At 38.8% G+C, this 22,201-nt stretch overlaps 2 protein-coding genes and 1 long non-coding RNA gene across 10 annotated transcripts in view; 1 reads left to right on the forward strand and 2 right to left on the reverse strand.

The window, feature by feature from the left end:
• Window positions 1-815: 815 nt before the first annotated feature.
• LOC122982128 lies at window positions 816-1,729 on the reverse strand. Its single transcript, XR_006403397.1, has 2 exons — window positions 1,634-1,729; window positions 816-1,196 (listed from the first exon to the last, which is right to left on the reverse strand). It is a non-coding gene; the product is annotated as an uncharacterized LOC122982128 (long non-coding RNA).
• Window positions 1,236-17,120, forward strand: LOC122982127 (protein phosphatase 1 regulatory subunit 12B-like). Of its 6 annotated transcripts, none has more exons than XM_044351178.1 (8): window positions 1,239-1,890; window positions 5,490-5,506; window positions 5,634-5,763; window positions 7,135-7,239; window positions 7,379-7,447; window positions 7,655-7,705; window positions 9,558-9,625; window positions 13,347-13,430. In XM_044351178.1, exons 1-7 carry the CDS (start codon window positions 1,789-1,791, stop codon window positions 9,594-9,596), a joined length of 513 nt encoding a protein of 170 aa, XP_044207113.1. In that variant the 5' UTR covers window positions 1,239-1,788; the 3' UTR covers window positions 9,597-9,625; window positions 13,347-13,430. The 6 variants fall into 6 exon arrangements, with proteins under 6 accessions (XP_044207109.1, XP_044207113.1, XP_044207112.1 ...); XM_044351177.1 differs by having other exon boundaries at window positions 1,240-1,890; window positions 9,555-9,625; window positions 13,347-17,120; XM_044351179.1 differs by having other exon boundaries at window positions 1,247-1,890; window positions 7,397-7,447; window positions 9,555-9,625; window positions 13,347-17,120.
• The window catches only part of LOC122982126 (synaptotagmin-2-like), a 63,423-nt gene continuing 57,456 nt past the window's right edge, over window positions 16,235-22,201 (reverse strand). For all 3 annotated transcript variants that reach the window (XM_044351173.1, XM_044351171.1, XM_044351172.1), the window contains one exon: window positions 16,235-22,167. In XM_044351173.1, the coding sequence (XP_044207108.1) occupies window positions 21,952-22,167 (216 nt within the window). In that variant the 3' untranslated portion in view covers window positions 16,235-21,951. The remainder of the gene's footprint in view (window positions 22,168-22,201) is intronic.

The raw sequence follows: 22,201 nt of genomic DNA on the forward strand, positions 1-22,201 counted from the left end.
TTTCCTTCTATCTGTTTGCCCTGAGCAGGGATGAGGGAGTTTAGGAGTTTAGGAACAGTGTGGTGCTGCAAACCACACTATAAAAGGAAGATAGCAATGAGCCGGCTTGTGCGGGCTATGGCAACAAAGTAGAGGGGGGTTGCAAGGTTCTTTAAAGGAATAGTTCAGAATTATGAGAAATACCCTTATTAGAGATAGATAAGAATAGTTATACCCATCTCATGTGTGTACAGTAAATATCAAACTACAGCCAGCAGCTTGTTATCTTAGCTTAGTGTAAGACTGCATACAGGGGGAAACTCTGTCCAAAGGTAACTAACTCTGCCGACCAGCACCTCCTAAGCACACAAATTAACATGTTTTTTCTTGTTTGTTTAATTCATGCAGAAACCGAGATGTAGAAACAACCAAATGTGGTTTTAGGAGGGCTTATGTCACTGCGTCCAGCCAAGAAATGCTCCGGCACGTAACCTCTATGAAACCACAACTTGTTGTTTTCACACTTTTGTTTCTGTAGGGATTTAACAAACGAGATGTAATTTGTTATTTAGTGAGCTTTAGAGGTCCTGTTCGGAGGATTTATTTACCTTTGCACAGAGCCACACCAGCTATTTTGCCCTGTGTCCAGTCTCTATGCTAAGCTAAGCTAACAAGCTGCTGGATTTAGCCTCGTATTTAGTTTACAAACATGAGAGTGGTATCAATCTTCTCATCAAGAAGGCAAATGAGTATATTTCCCAAAATGTCAAACTATCCCTTTAACAAGATGGTGACTTTCAAAAAAGATTAAACAAAGGATGAGTCACGAACAAAAATGAACACAAAATAATCATTGTTTATTAAAGTGTGTAATGGATTACACTTATTTTGGGATGAGGAGTTATGTGGCACAAGTGTCCCGTGTTAACACTGTGTAACACTCAACATTTCCTCTCCATCAGGGTGCACAGAGTTACTCGACACCTCACGGTTGTTGATGGCTCCTCAGGTAATACTGTCGACCTTCCAGGACACAAACGACTGCGGCTCCCCCCGAGTCTGGCTTTGTGCTCCACCTCCCTTTATCCCCGTCCACATCAGTGGACAATTTTAGCCCTCAGTTCCGAGTCTGTCCATAGCAGAGCCTCTGGCAGGCTGCCACAGCAAGCTGCCAAAGCTGAAGAGAGCTGGGAGAAGCAGGGGTGGGGGTGTAGGGACTGGGAGGGCGACCAAGCAATGAAAGGAGAAGGAGAGAGAGAGAGAGAGAAAGCAAGAGAGGGAGGGAGATGGAGAGAGAGAGTATAACTTTGGGAATCCTCAGAGGCAGCATAGGGAACAAACTTTTCTCTCTTGGCTGCTTACTTTTGGACTTTCTCACATTTCATCAAAGACCTCAGTGTTCACAGAGTGAAGACAAGGGATGATAATTTGTTTGCTTTCCTAGTTAAAGAGTTATTTATCTGTTTTTGTGATCATCAGAGATTACTTTGTTTTGTCGTTCTTTGCATTTTTATCTAATTATTGCTTTACTGTCGGAGCTTTGAAGAAAGGCGTTACCACACATCAGAAATCCCTCCAAACTTGGGACTCTCCAGCTCATGGGAGTGTGAAACTGGACTGAAACACACACACACACATATATATACACACACACCTGTTGTTGCTGAGGATTCCCCGGGAGCTCAGTCATGGGCATCTGCGTCACTGTTGCTTGAGAGAATCTGTGCGTCTGTGCAGCTGTTATCTGGTGGTGGCCTCGGTGAATGTTACAGTAGACGTTGACCTGACTGTCCAGGGTAGAGGAGGGAGATGTCAACCTACTACCCGCGCAGCAAGGATCTGACTCGCACCAGGAAGTCAGTGACAGATTCACCACCGGCCTCTCCATCCCCTACAGAGAAAAGCTACAGAGTAAGACCAGAACCTTTTCTTGCACTGAAACACACCTTTTTGACGTTAAATTTAAGGATTCAGCCAGTTTAAGATGATAAATTACACCCAGTGGAGTATATTTACTTGAATATGTTAATAGTAGGTTTTTTGAGAGGGAATGACGCAGTCGTTATATGGATCAGAATCACTCATACTGTATCGTAATTGTTACTTTTTAACTCTCTATCAAGTTCTTCCCTCTTGTAGTAAATAAAACCATCTAACACTTTAGTAAACCCAAAAAAAGCAGGTCTAAACACATGAAAGCTTCAGAGTCTGTGTAGCGTATTTTTGTCTTTGGAGATTTGCTGTTTTGAGCTCCAGAAGTTTTTATCTTTTTTTATCAACAGGCCGTAATGTCAAGTGGAATGACTTCCTATTTTCTGATATTGCTCTATAATTGTGTGCATTTACATGAGTAATCGGCTGCTCCTGAGCCACTAATTTAGTTTATTAAATATCACAAATAACTTGTGAACCACTCATTAGCTCAGCTTATTTGTTGACCCATGAAAGAGAGGCAAGTGTTTACTCTGAAGCACTCAGAGACTGATCCCACTTGGAAAAGACTTCTGGATTGAAACATTCCTGCTGTAATTTCCTGTTATTTTTTTTCTGTCTAAGTGGCTTATTCTCATGGGCGTTGTTTGACTGCTGTGTTTATGTCAGAGCATCAGACTCAGCTGTGTGACAGCTACATTTAAAGGGACAGGGAAAAGTCAAAAAACATGAAGTAGCGGTCTATTTGGAGATGTGCAGAGATTTGCTCATGCAATGTCGTGCAACACTACAGATGCTCTCATCACAGCAGAGTTGCTAGCGGTGAATGCTACCAGTGGATGCTGTCATTCTTTTGCTCTCTTTTGAAGGAGCGTCAGTCTTCCTGTACTGTATCCATGGTGAAACTTCGGCATTAATTTTCCATGATGTCAGACCAATCTCAATTGGCAGAGTTTTCATGGGAGAGAAAACGCAACGCAGAGGGGGTGGAATCAGGTTGATGCAGTACTACTTTTAGCACTTGCCACAGTGTTTTGATGGGAACCTGTTCCTCTTTAGTAAAATACAATGTGTTACAGCTGTGAGCGACAGGAAGAAGTATAAACAAGAACACATTTACATTATTGGATGGACAGTTGGACATCATCATTAGACAGATGTGAGGCATTTGAGTGAAAACAGGAAAAGGGGAAGATGATCTCAGTTGCCAGAAGGGCTCAGATGTTTTGTAAAGAGTTAATAGGAGGGAGTGAGGAAAGGTGAGTGAATGTGGAAGAAACGTCTTTTATGGTTGTGTGTCCAGTGTCGGTTCCAGTGGTGGGGGTGAAGAGAAAGAGACAGAGGGAGAGAGAGAGAGAGAGAGACAGAGTGTGTGTGTGTGTGTAGCAGCAGGTTGCTCAGATTTTCCTACTGCAAAATCCAGTCAGCTCTGAAGAAGTGATGCTATGACACAAACGGGCAGAAGAAGTGAAAGAGGTGAGAGGGAGGATGAAGAATCTCCTAATAATTATTTCATTGGCTCCTGCAAACTGCAATTAACAACATCATTTATACATTGTAGCAGTGAGCTCATGCAGGCAGCCTGTATGTGTCTGACCCCTCCTGTCGCATATGATGTTGGTCCTGGCAAGCCATAAAACTGGAGGCAGTTGTGTTTACAAAGCGCCAATGGTTCAAGCATACACCCGTTTGAGGTTGTTTCCATCAGTCTGACACCCTGTTGTTTTTCTCTCTTGGTTGATTGTCTCCTCCTGCATCTGCTCTGCCTCACATAGTTGACTGAGCTACATGTGCCACTTCTAACTCCCTCTATTTGTCCTAACAAGGGAATCAGATTGGTGCAGCTGCCATCTGAAGGAGAATTTCATCTGCAGTATGATTCAGTTTCTGGCTTTGGTTCAGTGTGCACCAAAATCTACATGATGCAGACTTTCATGTAAAAGCATGCATGTGTTACTGGAAGAATTCCCCCGCCCCCCTGTTTTTTTTTTTTTTTTTTACTAAGGATAATATCCAGTCGTTTAAACCCCACCGGGCCCAGCCAAGATTTCGCTGGAATTAAGTTTAAAAAAAACTAATTTCACTAATTTGATAATCCTTTGGTGTGAAATAGGTTTGCATCCAGTAATAATCTTGAAAGAGTTTGAAGGGCTATGTAACAGTTCATATCCCCTACATGATAATTTATTCATAAAACCAGGGGCCAATCATCCCAGCTGATTAATGAATATATACACCAAATCTTATCGAGGGATCCCCTCGGTTCTGTATTAAGAGATCAGAGTGAGTGAGAGCTCTTCCAGGCTCCGTCCTTGGCCCTTTTTCATCTGAGGTCATGGAGGTCTGTTTTCTGGATAGCTCTGCTAAAGCACATGACCACATAAGGACAGGCAGCACTGGCTCAGTTGTGTAAACACGTGCTGAGGAATAGCTCCTTTGACGCTGGGTGAAATATCCCCCAACAAGCCAAATGGTAGCACAGGAATAACTGTGCACTCCGTTCCTTTTGACATAAATTCTCCTCCTTTAGAGCACATGCTTTTCACAGAGCCTACATCTGCTTCTTGTCTCAAACAGCTCAGACTACCACACAAGTTGTTCAGTGCAAAGCGTTGCTTAACAGAAGTGTTTAAAGCTGTCTTTCCCTGCATGAGAGCAACTCCAAATCTTAGGATTTAGGAGTAAAGTTTATGGGACTGCAGTAGATATTGTAAAGAGATCACAGATCAGTCTGGCCTCATATTATGGCAGCGTCTCTCCCTGGCTTTCTCAATTGATGGCTGTTTTGTTCAGTTTCATTCAGTGCAGGAATCGGCTTGGCTGGAGGTCTCTAAATTTGTTCACTGGAGGTCCAGTTTATGTATGAGGTGTAATAACACAGGGAAGCAGTAGACAGACATAAACTACACCTACCAGTTTTATGTAGGCACATCTTTGAAGGTATATAATTAAAAAAAACACAGACCAGAAATACAGTCAGAGTTCTAGAAAAAAAAAAAAAAACCCTCCTCCACCTTCCACTGAATGTAGCACAATACCCGGACTCCTTGGTGACATGGAAACGCATCCAATATGTGATCACAACAGGCCACTTGGCAGCCACGTAGACTGGGCTAGTCATAGCAAAAACCTTCCAGGACAGTCTGCTATCAGTCTGTTCTCTGAGGTCAGCAGTTGACCCGTCATACTTAGCTTCTGATGTCATGATGTCATCTTTATGCTGCAGGCATTTGTGTGGCAGCCGTCTATTCTAAAAGATTAACCGGGCTCACCGGGGAGCTTTGACCTGTGTGAACCCTGTTGGTGCGGTGTTTGGGTGAATTATATCTCACTTCTGCATGCACCTCTTCCCTTTGGAACTTCAGGCCTCTGAACACACTGTGATAATTCACTTTGGAAGTTTTGTTTTTGTTCTCTGTTGTCTCAGAATGGAAAATATTTCACTGCCAAGCGTCTGTTTGGTCTTATCAAACAAATAAATCTGGATCTAACCATGACAGAACGTTTTTACACAGTGTTGTTCCCAGTGCCCTGGTGCTGAGTGATCTGACTAACATGGTTTATTCTTTGTCTTTCAGCATGAGAGACTGTCAAGGTAAGGATTTAACATTGTTTTTTTTTTTCCCTCCTCTATTACAGAACTGTATTTCCTGAAAAATGTTAAAACAAATGCCCTAAATAAAGTGGCATTGTAAGCTGAGTATGAGATATGTTGCCTGTAGATATGACTCCACTGGAGAGAGTGCGACAGACAAACCACTGGGCAGAACCAGCTCCTACACACGGAGAGAGACGAGGCTGGCCGCGCTGAATAAACAGGAGCAAGACTCCACCACCAAAGATTACAAGAAGGTAGTAACTCTCAGTTTAAAGAAGCACATTCCTCCCTGAATCATTCGTGTGGGGTCCTGTGTGACTGTCAGATCACCATACAGATTTAACCATGTATGTATTTTCAGTGACTATTTTTATAATATTCCAATAAGGGCAAACACATAAAGATTTACTTTTAAGTTGTGATATTGTTTTGAAAAATTTGCTGTACTGAACTCAACTGATTGAGCTATATAGCACTTGATTTAAGATTGTTAGGCCCAGAAAAAGGTGGCAAGTTCCATGTTTATGTTGAAATATTCATAAGTGATTACATTCTTTTGAATGCAAAGTTTTCTATCAACTGTTGTCAATATGAAAAAAATAATTTTATTCTATTCTATTTGTTGAAATTATTTTATTAGTATCATTTTTGCACATACATTTTTAGATGTATTCAATATCTATTGTGATAATTAGGTAAATCTAGGTGAACCGGGAATACTTGTATTTAAATACATTCTGCAGAAAACCACAAGAAGAGTTATTGTGCTGTTGCACAGATGAGCAAGTCTGATCTAGTTCTATAAAGATATGACTTTCTACTGTATTATTAGTTTTTGTTCTTCATTTTATTTATTAATCTTTGAATAAAATGTTTAATGTCTATGTTATATATAAAATGTTTAATTTATTGAGTAGTATACATGGATCTTGTCTTAAAGAGTTGAAATTTAAAAAATGCATGTTATTTCACTTTAATGTTGACAGATGTTGAAAGTGCACTTTTACTGTACATAGAAGGTAAAAGGTGCATCTCTAAAATAGACACCAACTGTTTAATAGAGACTGAAATTTTAAAAACTGTCATAGTTCTTAGCACCCAAAGGAACTAAGAAATTTAAATAATAATAATAATGATAATTATAATGATAATAATAATAATTATAATATAGATTTTTTTTTACTAAAATAAAACCGAAACATTAAAACAAACACCATTTCACATGACCAAATGGTAACAATGGAACTGTATTAACATGTTAAATATATTAAGTGTTTTTGTTGCCAGTGCATTTTGATATATTCAGTCATATTAACAATGTAGAACGGTAATTTTGATTTATTGTATATAGCATTAGACACTGATCTGTTGTTGATATGTAGTAAATGGATGTTTATATAGTTAACTGTGGGATAAGAAGGGAGAATAACAGCAGGCTTTAGATAATGTTCAAGATTTTGATATTTGCATTGCTTACTTCGTTATTTTATTTAATTACTGACTTTTTTATTTCTAGATTGGTTATTGTGTTATTTCATTCTTAATTTGTTTAACTTTTAAAATCAATAAAGATCAAGAATTGCTGGAACAAAGCGATTCCTTAATCTCACTTTGTTCATTTTCAGATGTACACGGAAGCCTTGCACGAGAATGAACGTCTCAAGTCCAGGTTACAGGACAGCAAACAAGAACTGGCCAAGATTCGTTCCCAGCTGGAGAAAGTCACTCAGGTAGAGTGCAGAAACAGTCGTTGCATCACCATCATCCTTTTTGTCATCTTAAAAGTAATACAAGGAAAGGTCACGGTAGAGATGATTACTGAATGTGCTACGATACAATTCTTGTAATATTTTCTCTTAATAATAACAGCACCGTTCTAACTTCCAGAGGCACGACAGGATATCAGAGAGATCTACTGTACTTGAATCAGAGAAAAGGGTAAGTGTCTTGGAAACCTTTTGGCATTTTGGTATTTTATTTGGTCATGCTCTTCTGCACTATCATGATGGATGAATGTCCATATTTTCTCTCTGTCTTTTTCCTTCTAATTTTCCTGTGTGCTTGAATTATAGTCTAATGACTATTGGGATTTTCCAAAGGAACATAGCACTAAATTTATTTTAATTGTTTCTTCTTTATTTACAGGAAAAACAGGCTCTGGAGAAAAAAGTGTCAGGCATGGAGGAGGAGTTAAAGGTCAGTCTATGCAAAAATAAATTCTGCATACTCATCCTGCCTTGGGTTTAAATGACTCTTAAAATTAATATTTTGAAGTTGTGCTTAATTTGTCTTAGAAATGTCTTTTCCCAAGACTGTAATCACCCTAACAGTCCTTGAAGGTAGACACCCCCAGCTCCTCTCACCTATGCTAAATCAAGCACGCCTAAAGCGTTTTTACAAAGCAAAACACAAATGTTGCACACTCCAGGGTTGTGCTTAGCCAGGTGGATTGGAGACAAGGAGAGGGAAGGTTAAAGCTTCAGGCTCATTACCCACAGTGTTCTGCTGGGCCACTTCCTGCCAGGCTAAGGAGGAGTCTGTGCTGCTGCTCCTCTGCTCCACTTATCCCACTGTTGGGGTGAACATTGTGACCTAGTTCCAACTGAATACCAAACCCCGTCCAAGAGCAAAATACCTGCTTTTGTGAGACATTCCTGCACCGCACTGTGTGTATTCTGCTTCACAAAGAAACACAGGGCAGAGCTGCAGGGAGATTTCAGGCCTGAGTAGTAGTGTGTAGTTTACAATTTACACAATGAGATTATAATTTAATGGTTAAAGGATAGGTTCACAATTTTTCAAGTCTGTCCTAAAAAAATAGTCAGGTGCCAAAATGAACACTGACACATGTCATTTTTGCTGTAATCATTCCTCCTGTTCATACGGGCCATTAAGAGATCCCTTTATAATGCATTTACAATGTAAGTGATGGAGGAAAAAATCTATAGACCGCCTTCAGTGCAGAAATGTATTTAAAAGTTTATTTGAAGCTAATATGAGGTTTCAGCTGTCCAAATTAGTTAAATCAAGTCAATATCTTTCAAAGTTACAGACTCTTTAGTGCCAAATTCCCTTTTTGTTACAATCCCGCTGAACAGGAAAACACTGTTGTCGAGATACAAAGAGGGAAATTTTTACTAAAAAGACTTTAATTGTTGAAGATATCCACTTCATTTAGCCTTTGTGCTTCATAAATTTCACTGATGTTGTTAAAGGGGAAAAATGTTTGCATCAAAAAACTGCTATAAAATATTACATATTAATATTATTTTCAACTTTTATTGAGTTAAATCTTTCAACCAAAATCAGTCCTGGTAATAACTTCCAAACATTCATTCGTTTTCAGAATTCTAACCCTTTAAATGCCAGCTTGTTTGCCTAAGGCCAGTGTTGTTTTTATATATATATATATATTTAAAAAAAGCAAACAAAAAATTAATTGTTATGAATCATTTTCCATATACTAAATGCTTGGGGGAAAATTTCACACACACACACACATACACACACACAGTGGAAATATATAGTGAAAACCAGGAAAATAGCACGTATTTCTATTTCCATAGGGCAAACATGAAAATGGCTCAATCTAATGGAAAATAGTAAAAATGACAATTTTGAAGCCAGGGCTCTAGATTGAAAGCCTGATATAATAGAATGCATGATTTTATGCTGTAATGGCTGTGGGATCACAAATTTTGATTTTAATGGGTTTCAATGGGGACATCGTTGTCCTTAAGGAGCTAAGTGTCATTATTTTTATTACACAATTTATTATATACTTATTATAGGAAATGAGGTTGAAATTCCAAAATTAGACAAGAAATCTACACTCTTATCAAATTTTATGCCGTATGCATTAACACAGTCAAAATCACAAAAATTTAATCACGGATTAAAAAGCCAAAAATGTCCCTAGTGAGGCATAAGGAATATGCAGACAGTGACAACAGAGAGTGACATGAATATTAAAAATAGGACACATACACAAGTGTGGTATGCCAGCAGCAGATGTTTGACCCTCATGTTGTCGTGGTTCCCTCAGCAGGATCCCCCACTGCGGTTTCGTTGTGGGTACCAGCCCTGAGGGCAGGCTGTCTCAGGGGAGGGGGGATGGTGAGTGGTCGCTATGATGCAGAAGAGTGATTGACACCTGCCTGTCACTTCACATGATTCTCTTCTGTCAAAGACCGGGGCATGTTTACACGTGTGGACACACATGTACATCACATAGTCCGCTCAAAAATACAAGTACTCTCTACTGTAAAAGCCACAGGGACACAGGCACAGTCTTTATTTTCTTTACATGTAAACCACCTTAGGGAACTGGCTTGTCACTCACTCACAAAATCACTTGTTCACGTTTAGCAAGCCACAGATTCTCCACAAGGAGGAGCTGTTCAGAATAGTGGCAACCAGCACCACCTACATTACAGAAAAAAACAGCAGCACTAGATTTGTCAATGCTGTCTTCTACAAGCAAACAAAATAACAGCTGCTGTAATTTTAACACTTACACACTTAAATAATTACACCAGTGTGAGTGTTACAATCACCGCTGCTGCTATTTTGTGTGTACATGTGTGTAGCTATGAAAAAGTGAAGTATTACTTGTCGACAGAGAGCGCACATCAGCCTGTCTTTGTCTCCAGTTTGTTACTTGTCTTGCCAATAGGGGACACAGGCTGTATTTATACTGATGATTTAGCATCTCTGGGCTGAAACTGTTGGCTCTGTTGTTGACTCAGCCTGGTTTCAGGTGTTTCACATCAATGTCACTGTGTGTCCTTGTTTTCCCTCTTGAAACAGTATACATGTGTTAGTGTCCAAAGTGTTGGATTTCTTACGTGTAGGATTCTCACATTTTAATAGAAAGGCTTAATTATTCCTGACAGCCTCTGAAACCTAATTAATAACAGCTGTGTAGAATTATCTGCAGGACTTGAGTCTGATTTAATGCCTATGAGCACAATATTAAGAGAGTGTAATGAAGGATACTGGTCATTATGCATTCTTGTCACACTCTGCCCTTTTCTTCCCTCTTGCCAAAGGCACCTATCCAGAACCTGTACTGTTTTATTCTAATACCAAGAGAACATTATATGCATGGACTGTTCCCAAACACAGGCTTGCTTTAAACTGCTTTTATAAATGCGCATTGGTTTTGTAAGAAGCAGCTGGAAATCCTCCTTATACCTCATCTTTGGCCACATTCAAGTCTACAAACTTTTTGTAGTCTGAAATACTAGAAGTGCCCTGTGTGCGTGTGTGTGTGTGTGTGTGTGTGTGTGTGAGTTCTAAGTGGTTTACCCTCAGGAATGGCGTCAAACCACAGACGTCTCTATGGAACCACACTGAGGTTTACCTCAAATAGTCAGGCCAAGAGAAGGAGGGAAATGAATCATTTCCATTCCTATTGACTTATAACTGGCTAGGCTCTTGTGCAAAGTCTGAAATAGTAGAATGTTAGAATATTATGTGAATTTCTATGAATGTTAATTCCCTCTCCTTTGCTCTTCTTCTGAGCATTACTGCAAAGCTATGCATATAATAACACATGACACATCACCACTCTCATACAGTCCCCATAAAGGACAACTGCCTTCATAATTTGCTTTGCTTCTTGCAGCTTTTGCTATTTCTTCTCAACCCCCCCAAGTAATGTAATGTATATACTTTTTATATAAGTTTTGCTCATAAGTCCCTCAGGTCTGTTCTTTCCCCCGTCTGCGTAGGCGTGTGGGTGCATGCCTGTATAAGTGGAGATGTATACAGTGTCTATATGAGTCTTTCTCTCTGCACATGGCCTGCCTCCCTGCATGCTTTCTCTGTCTGCCCCTCTCTGTATCTCTCTCCTCCTCTGTGCAGGCTTTCCCTGCTATGGCTCAGGTCCAGACCTTGCGGAGGGTGAACGAGTGTCTCCTGGCTGAGAATAGAGCCATGCTGCGCGTCCTCGCCCGCCTCTCTGAGACGGCCTCCATGCCGGAGACAGAGGACCTCTGATCCTCTGACATCATCTGTCCTCCTTCCTCCCTCCCTCCTCTCCTCCCCCATTCCTCAGCCACATAACTTCTACGCTCTTCTCTCCTTCTGGTGCCTCTACATCCCCCTCGTCCTCTGCTGTGTTCCTCTCAGGCAGGTCCCACATCCCCCACCCCCCTATCTCCCCACACAGTGCAATGCATCTTCCTCTGCACTCTTTTAACTCATTCTCCTTTACGGCCATCAGAGGGCAAGCTCACTGCCCCTCCCCCCAAAAAACATTTCTCATAAGCCTCCTTTGAAGTGTATTTTTAGCTACATTGATGTTGCATGGAGCTTCATACGACATGAGCATTGCATCAGCGTTTTTTCCTTCTTTATTTTTTCTACCTTTGGTTATCATATAGATTAAACATCTAGCAGTCTGCACCATGAAGATTAAAAGCATTTATAGCAGTTATTGATCCTGCTACAGTCAGATATGTGCGGGTCCTGTGTAATGTGCTGTGTAATCAATGCAAAGTTGTTTGCCAAGGAAATAACTGTTCCAGTCAATCATCCAAAGGAAATGAAGTGTGTTATCATCATTAGTCCTCAAAATGAGCAACTCTTGTGCAATTAGATGAGACAGAGATATGTGGTGGATTTTATTTACTCTGTGTTTTTGTTCATGAAAGAGAAAACAGATGATGATATTACTTTAAAGTATGTAAAGAAATGCACTTATCTGCTTTCTCGTCGAGAGTTAGATGAGACTAATGTACCACTTTCGGTACACTAAATAGGAAGCTACATGGAAGCAAGGGCAAAACAGCTGCCCACTAACACCTGTAAAGCTCACTCAGAACATATTATATCTTTAAACTATACAAACCGAAATGTGGCAACCTCATGTTGAGAACAAGTCACTGCATCTGGCAAGAAATAGCCCAATTCCAGCACGTATGTAACTCTCCATAAAACCTCAACCCAATCAATTTGGCGTTTCTGTTTTTGTGTGAATTAAACAAATGAGATGTAACGTGTTAATTAGGGAGCTTTAGAGGTGCTGGTAGGCAGATTTGGTTACCTTTGGACAGAGCCAGGCTAGCTGTTGTCTTTGTGCTAAGCTAAGCTGAACAATTCCTGGCAATAGCTTTATATTTAACAGATGTACAGTCTACAAGACTGGTATCTGTCTTCTCGTCTAACTCTCTGCAAAAGCAAATAAGCATATTTTCCAACTATTCCTTTAATTGCATTTTGCTGCGATCATGAGGTTTCTGTACTGAAATTTTAGGTTATTAGTGACAGAGAAAACATGCTAGAAAAGGGGCTCCAAACATGTCATCTCGTACAGGTCATGAACATGTTGATGCCAGGTGCTTTTGCTCATTTCCCCACTTTTGGTAATATGTCACAGCTAGAGCAGAGGGTTATTGTTTGCCTCTAGTAGAGGGGAAACACTTTGACAAAGAGGGTGGTTATTTTTAGTCTCTGCTCCTCATGAGAGACATGACCTAGATTTGAGAGATTGACCCTCTCTCAGAGTCTCTCTCTTTGACTTTATTCTCTTTCACTTTTCACATAATGCCAAAGTCACTCTTCACTGCATGATCAAGTACTATAAAGCATGTCATCATTTTTCGGTGTCAAACTTTACTGAAAGACAACTTTTAGTCCATTTGTTGTTAGTGCTGATTGAAGATATTTTATCATTACAGTGAATGGATGTGGTGAATTGTGTCATTGTACCACCCGAAACTTTAAATTACAAACTTTACACAAATTATTTTAGCATACATTTCACTGATTGTATAACTGTGATATATTAGTATAATATACTAATGTAATTTATTTCCCTCTGCTGTCCCAGATCTTAACAGAGCTCAAGTCAGACAACCAGAGGCTAAAGGATGAGAACGGAGCTCTCATTCGAGTCATCAGCAAACTGTCCAAATGAAAAGATGTCTGAATCACAACCTGAAGCTCCTGTTCTGTGTCTGTGGACACTCCAACCCTGATATGGCAGTTTAATTATTCATGATGTCCCAAGTTCTGACACCTCTGAAGGGCCACTTTGGCTGAAGATCCTGATACAGTAATTCCTGTTGGGACTTGTGAAGATCCAAAGAGTTTCAGTCAAATTTTACCAAGCGTGTGAAGGAGTTACAATAATAATTTCTACTTGATTAGTTTTTATTTTCTTTAAATATATAGGGACCACATGTACTGTTTGAATGACATTTTTAGGCCCAATTCAAACAAATCCAGGGGTTTGCATGAAGATACTGTATCTAATATTATACCCACACTTCACATCCACACATCACGTTTGTTGCTACATTGTGCACTGCAGAGAAGTATTTTACTGTCGTCCTAATTATGAAGTAGAGAGAAGCTGATTTTGTCATTAAGAATGTTTTTTTCATACTACTGAAATAATCATCCCATACCTGGATTACTCACAGGAAAAAAGTGTGGTAGAAGCATCAAATTCCCCAAAAGTCACAGTTTGGCATGAACAAATAAAGACTGAAACATCTTTATAATATCAGAATATACAGCTATGTCGGTAAAATGAAGCCCAGGCCGGCAACAAACAGGGGCTCCAGTTCCAGAGACATAAACTGGTTATTGATATGATTCTCTAGAGGCATCTGAGAAGCAACCATTAATGCCACTAAAGAAGATTTAGCTCTTTTAATGGCAACTGGAGGTTTCCTCAAAACCAAGACTGTGTTGAAGTGAAGAAGAGAATCTCCAGCTTCTCTCCTACATTTTAATAAAAGATGTTAGGGTTGCTGATTTCACAAATGGAATTTTGAAAATATTTGCTCGATTAGAGAGATATTAAGGTAATAAGTTATAAAGATAATGAGATGCAGGTTTTGCTCAGCTGTGCTTCCTCACCTCCCCCTCGGCACCTCTCAAATCTGGATTTTACAGCTCCAGGTCGTAAACTGTAAACCCAAAACTTCCCGTTAGGAACATCGGTGACATCATAAAAACAACATCCATGTTTTTCTACAGTTGTCTAACACACACTTATGCACCAGTGTATAAGGGCTCTGGGATATACTTGCATATATATATACATTGACAACAGCCTCCTGCAGACCTGCAAACCAATTCCAAAAGGTTAGATAACTTTTTGGGACATGTCATTACAATCTGTAGCATTTTGAAAATGAAATTATACTAGTTTTTGAGAAATGTTTGTTTATCTAACATATGATAGTGTCCTTACTGTATTTGGTATATGAAGAGGACTGAGTACATGCACTTTGTACAGACTGAACAGTGCTGAGTTTTAATCACTTGTGCATCATCGCCAGCACTGTATTACCTTCAGAATGGTTCAGTTTTCATGAGTACATAACTTAATGTTGTCAGTTCTCTGTGTGGTTTCAGTAGCCATGCTTCATTTTTTTGTTTATATCCTTTATAGAGGATTTTTTTTTTTTTTAAATACCATCTTCAAAACAGCAGAATGGCTAAACAGAGGAGACAGTCTGAGTGTGTGTGAAAGAAAATGTCCTATGTTATGTTTTGTAATAGAGATATATTTATTTATTTATGCATTTCATAGTTTTCATCTTTATACTTTGTTTACTCAATTTTCTTTTTAAAGGAATACACCAATTATTCTGGCTGACCTGACGGCAATCTTTTTGTTGTGATGAAAACACTAACACCAAAATCATCCATTTAGTCCCTTGGAGATGTTTTTATTTTTTAGCTTACAGAATATTGCGTGTGATTTTAAACATCAAGCACAAATTCAAAGTAACCGGTTTTTAGGAGTAAGTTTCTTGTAGTTTTCAGTATAGGTGCTGTACATACATTTTAACAGAACTGTGTTGTGCATATGATATTGTCACGACAAACTGAGTTAAATTAATTATTGTCTAAATACACTGAGTTGGCAGTTTATCAGGTACACCTAGCTACATCTAATAGGATCCAATATGACAGCTCGTCAGTTTTTGTTCTAGTCATATTTACTGGTGCTATTGCATTAATTTGAAAGATTTTTCAATATTTGGGTTACACAAAATATTTGAAAAGTTAAAAATGTTCATTAGTTTGTCTAATTAGCATAAGAAATAAAAAATAAAAAACCAAGAAAGTGGCCAGTGTCTTGTAGTTGTACAGTACCTCATGCTGCATACCCATTGTGCTATCACTTTCACTTTATCCTAAAAGTTTAAAAGGAAGGCAGATAAAGTCATCCAGTTCAAACCAGTGTTTTATTTATGTTCCAAATCATATTTAATGTATGAAACTGCCAATCTCAGCTTCTTACTGAAAACTCCTTTAGCTGTAGAGCTGCTACGAGTGCCAGAGACGTGAATGATTTTGATGTCTGTCTTCTCTTCACTTCATGGTTGACTTGATGCATTCCTTTCACAATGTGATGGTTTTTGGAGTCCAAACGGGGCAGCATGTTGTAACACCAGTGTTATCTTTGGTCACATCCAGTAAACTGATTTACTCAAAACTAAAAATAAGATGCAGTATGTGTCAGCTATTTCTACATGTGCTGTAGATATATTGAACTATGCAGTATATTCTATTTAAAAGTTTGAAATGTGTTGAATGATAGCTTAATATGCACATATTGGTTTATTCACTTTGCTTAATAAACTGTAAAGGGATGAAATTGTTTCCCTGTGTGACATTAATATATTATGCGTCAGACGCAGAGAGATTATTAGGAACTAGCTGAGCTGAACACACTTCATATTAAACACAAACAAGTCATGGTAATTAAAAGGCCTTTATTTCCTATTTGTTTTTTTACAGAACTGGTAACACATATGATAAATTTGTAATAAGTTATTTGGTTCCCTTGATAATTTTTATAAGGATCCCCAACGTTTGTCCACATAAGGGTCAAGAGGAGTTTGTGAGCAACGTTTGTGTCCAGTCAAGGGCTAAAGCATGCGATCCACAGTAGGCACAAGTACTGACATGAACACGCGCACCACGACACTAGACACGAAGAAACACAGCTAGAGGACACAACCTGACCGTCCTCCGATGCTTTAAAAGATGATGAGGAAGAGAAAGAGGTGAGAAAGGAACAGAAAAAGAGTCTTGAGAATACAGTTGCATCAGGGGAGGAGAGGTGGAGGACTAAGCACTCAAGAGGGGGGAAAGGGGGGGAGTTTGGTACGGTCCTGCATGTTTGGCAGTATACAGTATGTCCATGTTGTAAACATGAAGGCCGGCATTCTTTACGCTCAGCAAAAGCAGATTCAGTGAAGAACTCAATGAGCCTGCTTCCTGTTCAGCATAATGATACTGATGGTACATAGCTGGTTACACATAAACAGGACAAAGACACAAACATAAAGCAAGGTGAAATATGTCTGGCATTGATTCAAATACAGTCCTACATTCTACATTAGAAGTACATAACACGGAAAGCAAAAATTAGGACAGAAGAGAGTGATTACACATATGCACAAGAATACAAAGAAGAAATACAGCGAGTAATAGAGGAGACAAGACAACATGTTTCAAAGTGGTGTCTTTACCCGCTGAGAGGCTTTTCAATGCATTTTGACGAGATGGTAAATGATCTACTGAACTTTGGATGGTTTCCCTTTTTAAATCCCAGCGTTTGTTAAAAAAAAAAACTCAAAAAAAAAAACTAAACACACAACTAGCTGTGTGAACAGTGCTCTAAAACTGTCTCAGTTTCAGATGCAGTTGTGCATAAGGTATTGTACATCTACACAGCTATCAACAGAACATATTAATCCCCATATTTCAAACTTTTTCTTTTAAGATTGAGTATTACAGTCACACACACGAAGATGTACATTTAAGAATGAGTAATGTGTCCCATGCATGCAGACCTGTAGTGTATATTGTAGTTATATATTCTAGTGCAGTTTTTGCACCATTGTCTGCTAAAGGGCCTACACTTCATCTATTTAACCCACATACACAAGCACACACACGCGCAACTCCCAGTCTCTGTCCCCCATAGAACTTCGGTGGTCATGTGACCGTGGTGACCCGAGCGGTGAAAGGAAATTTAAAAAAAAAAAAAAATCTCTTAAATGTGCTATAAATTTACCTGCAATCACATTTGCCTCATCATCTGATGTGTTCTGTTTGCCTCTGCGTGAATTATTTTGGCTTTGTAGATTCAAACAGTGGTGACGTATGTAGGCAACTGTGATCAGGTACTGGCAGTATTTCTGAAACACACTGAAATCATATATTTTTTATAATTATTCTCAGTGCATCATTTGGTCACATTCAATAGCATTAATGGGACAGTGAATAAAGGAGATTGACTTATAATATTGCATCAGACAATGTGCGGCGTCACGCAACACATTGAAGATTGTTACCAGGATAGATGTGGCAGTTTAACGTTAACTTAAAATTCAGCGACTGAGGTAAACTTAAAGGAATAGTTCAATATTTTGGGAAATCAGAGTTTGCCAAGAGGTAAATGAGAAGATTGATACGAGTTATCTGTCCAATAAGTATGAAGCTGTAGCCAGGAGATGTCTAAGCTAACCGTCTCCTTGCTCCAGCTTCGTATTTAACGGACAGACATGAGAGTGGTATTGATCTTCTCATCTAATTTCCCAAAATGTCAAACTATACACTTAATTTCATATCATGTGCATGATACGTATTCCTACATTTTCATGTAGTTTTTATCCATACGTTTGTGAAAATCATAACTCTATGCATAGTTCTATGGGAGGGATTCAGGCCTAAAACATGGGTGCCACTGGTTTAAGTTTCTCTCTTTTTGCTTTAATATTGTTGGACATCTGTCTTCATTTTTTTGTTGCTTGAACAATTTGCTTAAGAATCCAAAAAAAGCCATCAGTGTGAGCCACAGTGTGGCCAGCAGTGTTATTGATTGTAATCAATATGTAATCTCTAGTACATTTTGTTGTTGAAGTGGCGGAAGAGAAACTTGAAGAGTGACCCAGTTTGGTTCATAAATTGCACTCAGCCCATGAATAGAACACACTTTCATATATATATTATTTTAGCAGTATTATCGAGAACCTATTGTGATATTATACTTATAATTCATACTATCAAAACAAGGCATATACATTACTAATCACAATACTGTAAAATCAGCTACCTCTATGAAACAAGGACATCAACAGCTCTGAAAGTAGAAAAAGACACACTCACTCTACTAAACTCACAACTGTTCTCAATGCTCACATATATAGTAAAATGGATTTTGCCCTCTTGATGAACAAAGACCTCTGAACGGAATGTAAAAGAGAAACACTGGCCAAGGAAAAAGACATGTCAGATTTTTTTTTTTTTCATAAATCAACTCTAGCTACTCAGCTGAGCTCTAAAGAGTTAGTGCTTGAGTTTTATGGCTTTAGTTTTATCTTATTCATTTATCTTGTATACATGTACACATATCGTATAATAAACACAGTAAAAGAGACACAGCCGTGAAAGGTTTCAGGTCATTTAAATAGAAGTGGAAAATAAAAAGTCCCAGGTAAACAAAGAGGGAAGAAGGGATTCCAAGTCATTTGTGATCACTGGAATGGGATTATTCACCTTTTGGCCCTTGGAAATGCATTTCATATAAAGATATGATCCAACAGACTTCATTCTGGATCAACACTGGCAGAAATAATGACTGCAATCCACCTACAGATCACAGAATTATTCCGTCTTCTTATAATGAGATATTAACACTGTGCCAAATCTGCTGTTTGAAAAATTGTCAGCTTAAAGACTTGGAGACCCCCCCATTCCGTACATTAAAAATTGAAAACATACTTTTTTAAAAAGCAATATCAATAAGAGTCAGAAACAAGTCAAACACTGGCCTTCAGATAAGTGCTGAAATCAAATGTATGGCAGATAAATGGCTTCAAATAAAAATCTTGGATCACAAGGAGTTAGATAGCAAGCATGCGGCTACATTTTCATCCTACATGAACTCACACACAGTACTGGACGACACACTTGCTTAAGAATTTCAGGCGTGGAAAGGTTCTTATTAGTAATAGTACTCTAATATTTGTATGACATTCTCTCCAATGACCCTCATGGAAAATAAATACAGATTTGTTTCATTTAGAAAATATACAGTGCATCTTTTTCCCTTCGTTGTGTTACTGTATTAAAATGACAAATGACACCCATTTACGTACACGAGATATTTTTGCTTCGTCTCTAAAACATGCTCTTATGTACAGTATTTTTGTATAAACATGCAGTATCAACGTGTATGAACTATGTATATAGGCAAAACTACACACAAATGGGTTGCTTGATTGCTTCCATGTTGCCTTTTCTTTAGTGTTGCTTCATCAAAAGAAGAAAAAAGAAGATAATGTGAGATACAAAACTGAAATCTGAACATGGTCTATGGTGGTTATAAAAAAAAAAAGAAAAAAAGATACAATTTCCAACAGAGAGAAAGATACAAGAGCCAACATTCATTAAATTCCAAATTGCATTTGATTTACACTGACATTGCATTTTCTTGCACACAGTCAATTGGTAGTTTTTGCTGTTGGTACTCACAGACTGGCTTTAATTAACAACAGGTATACTGGGGTCCAAGCACCTGATGCAACTCAGGATTTTAATTAACAATTTAATTTTCACCAATTTATTCAGGGCTGGTGAATTTAATCAAACAACATTTTGGATTTTGTCCAGGTTCATTCACAAAATTTTCTCTTCAACAGAATATTTAACAACACCGAACCAATTACATTCTGTGAAGGAGCCAGGGAGCAGCATTAGATGGAAATGTGTCTGTTTTCTTAATAGAAGAGTCCATTTATATGAAGAGACCTGTCTGGCATGCCACACGTGCCACAAAAAGATTCAATCTCACAACGATTCATCACAAAAAAAAATAATACACAGATCAAAGAACAGTGTCAAATTAGAACAGAATAATACCCAGTAGTGCAATTAAATTCAACTGTTTGGTAAGCTGTGTATGAAATACACATGGATCAGTGCCTTCTTCCAGACCATATCCTTGCAATCAAGTGAGAAAAGTAATATCCAAACAATCTAAACACATACACAAAAAGCTGAAGCAAAACAAAGCAACAAAAAAATGCTCACATAATGCACTCCCTTGCTCTTTTTTTTTCCAAAAAAAAAAACCCAAACAAACAAAAAAACCCAGCAATAATCACATAAATAATTATTCCTAACATAAATAATTAAAGCTCTTGTTTCTAAGGGTACTTAGATGCAACATTTGGATTTAAAGTGCTCGAGGAATAAAAGTGTTTGAGGTTAACTAAAATGAAACTGAAAAAAGAAAAGAAAGAAAGGAAGAAATGAAGAGAACAACACCGCTAACTGAAAGGCGTCCCTGGTAGTTGAAAATTGCTTATTTTGTTACTTGGAAGGCTTGTCTCCTTTATGACTGTAAGACGGTTATAGGGATTCCTTTGAAGTAAAACCCTTGTGTCAAGTCCATGACTAATGGCAGTAGCACTGAACAAGTGAGATAGAGAATCAGAGGCGTTGGGAGGGGAGGTGGTAAACTGCAGGCAGTAATCGACACCTTGTAAATAAATACCCTTTTTTTTTTTTACTGAAAATCCTTCACTCCCTCCATCTCCCAGCGTACCATTTCATGGATAAACTAACACTAGTCGTAAGCCTTACATCACTGAAAAAAACAAGCGGTCAAGCTTTTGAATCCAACATTTCTTTCTCATCGAGTGGAGTATTTGAATAAGAACAACCCGTTTAGAAAAAAAGGCATGGAGTTTCAGTTTCCTCTCAGTTTTCCTGAGACGATGGGTGGAAGGTTAACTAATCAAAAAGGCAGTGTGTTTGTGGGTAACTGGATATGTGCCTATCCCTACTTGCTACCCAACTCTAGGAATGTACTTTAAACAAACAGAATCATCTGGTATGATAACTGGCAGGTGTGGAACATGGTGCACAATACACCTAAGGAATGGACCTGCTTGTGTTATTTCTCTATCATATGGCAGTATAAAGCATTTTATTATTAAGCACTATTCTAAGCAAACTGTGTCACTAAAGGGAAGGGGTGAGAAGTACAATATGAGTGAATGTATGTTTTATCCCCTCTATCACCATGTTCCCACATAGCACTCTTACTGTTCTTCATAGTCTACTCTGTATTCTTAATAATGGAACCACAACCCCAATACAAAAATAGATCTAAAGGAAATCAACGGAGTATCTGTCCATCCTGTAACTTGTCTTCTTTTTTCAATGACATGATTTAATATAACATGATGCTTTTCTAAACTATATTTCCCATCATGTCAAATGGTTATCTATGGATCTTTTGAAAGGTGGCAGTGGGAGAGGAAAGGGGGTGGTGGGGTAGGGGGGGCTGGGGCGGTGTTCTTCTGGAATATACACTGATATGTGGGACCTGGGGAAATGATGGGAAATGTATGGGTAGGTGGAGGTGGAGGACAATGTGTTCTGGTGGGAGTTTACTTCTTGGCATTCAGGGCTGCGAGGGCGGCATCCACCTCCTCCTCTGGCTGCAGTGGATGCCACTGGGCGATGGGGCGACGGGGGTTGGCTAGCATGTCGGACCAGTGTTTCAGCCCGGCCCCTGTGGACTTGCTTCCCACCAAGATCTTCCCGATGGCGTCGTTCTTGCCAATCTTGTCATAATCCAGCACTGTGATCACAGCTACGATTTTCTGGGAGAATGAGGTGAAAAGAATTACAACAAAG

Source organism: Thunnus albacares, chromosome 5 (genome assembly GCF_914725855.1).
Source record: "Thunnus albacares chromosome 5, fThuAlb1.1, whole genome shotgun sequence".
In the NCBI taxonomy this organism is placed as follows: Eukaryota; Metazoa; Chordata; class Actinopteri; order Scombriformes; family Scombridae; genus Thunnus; species Thunnus albacares.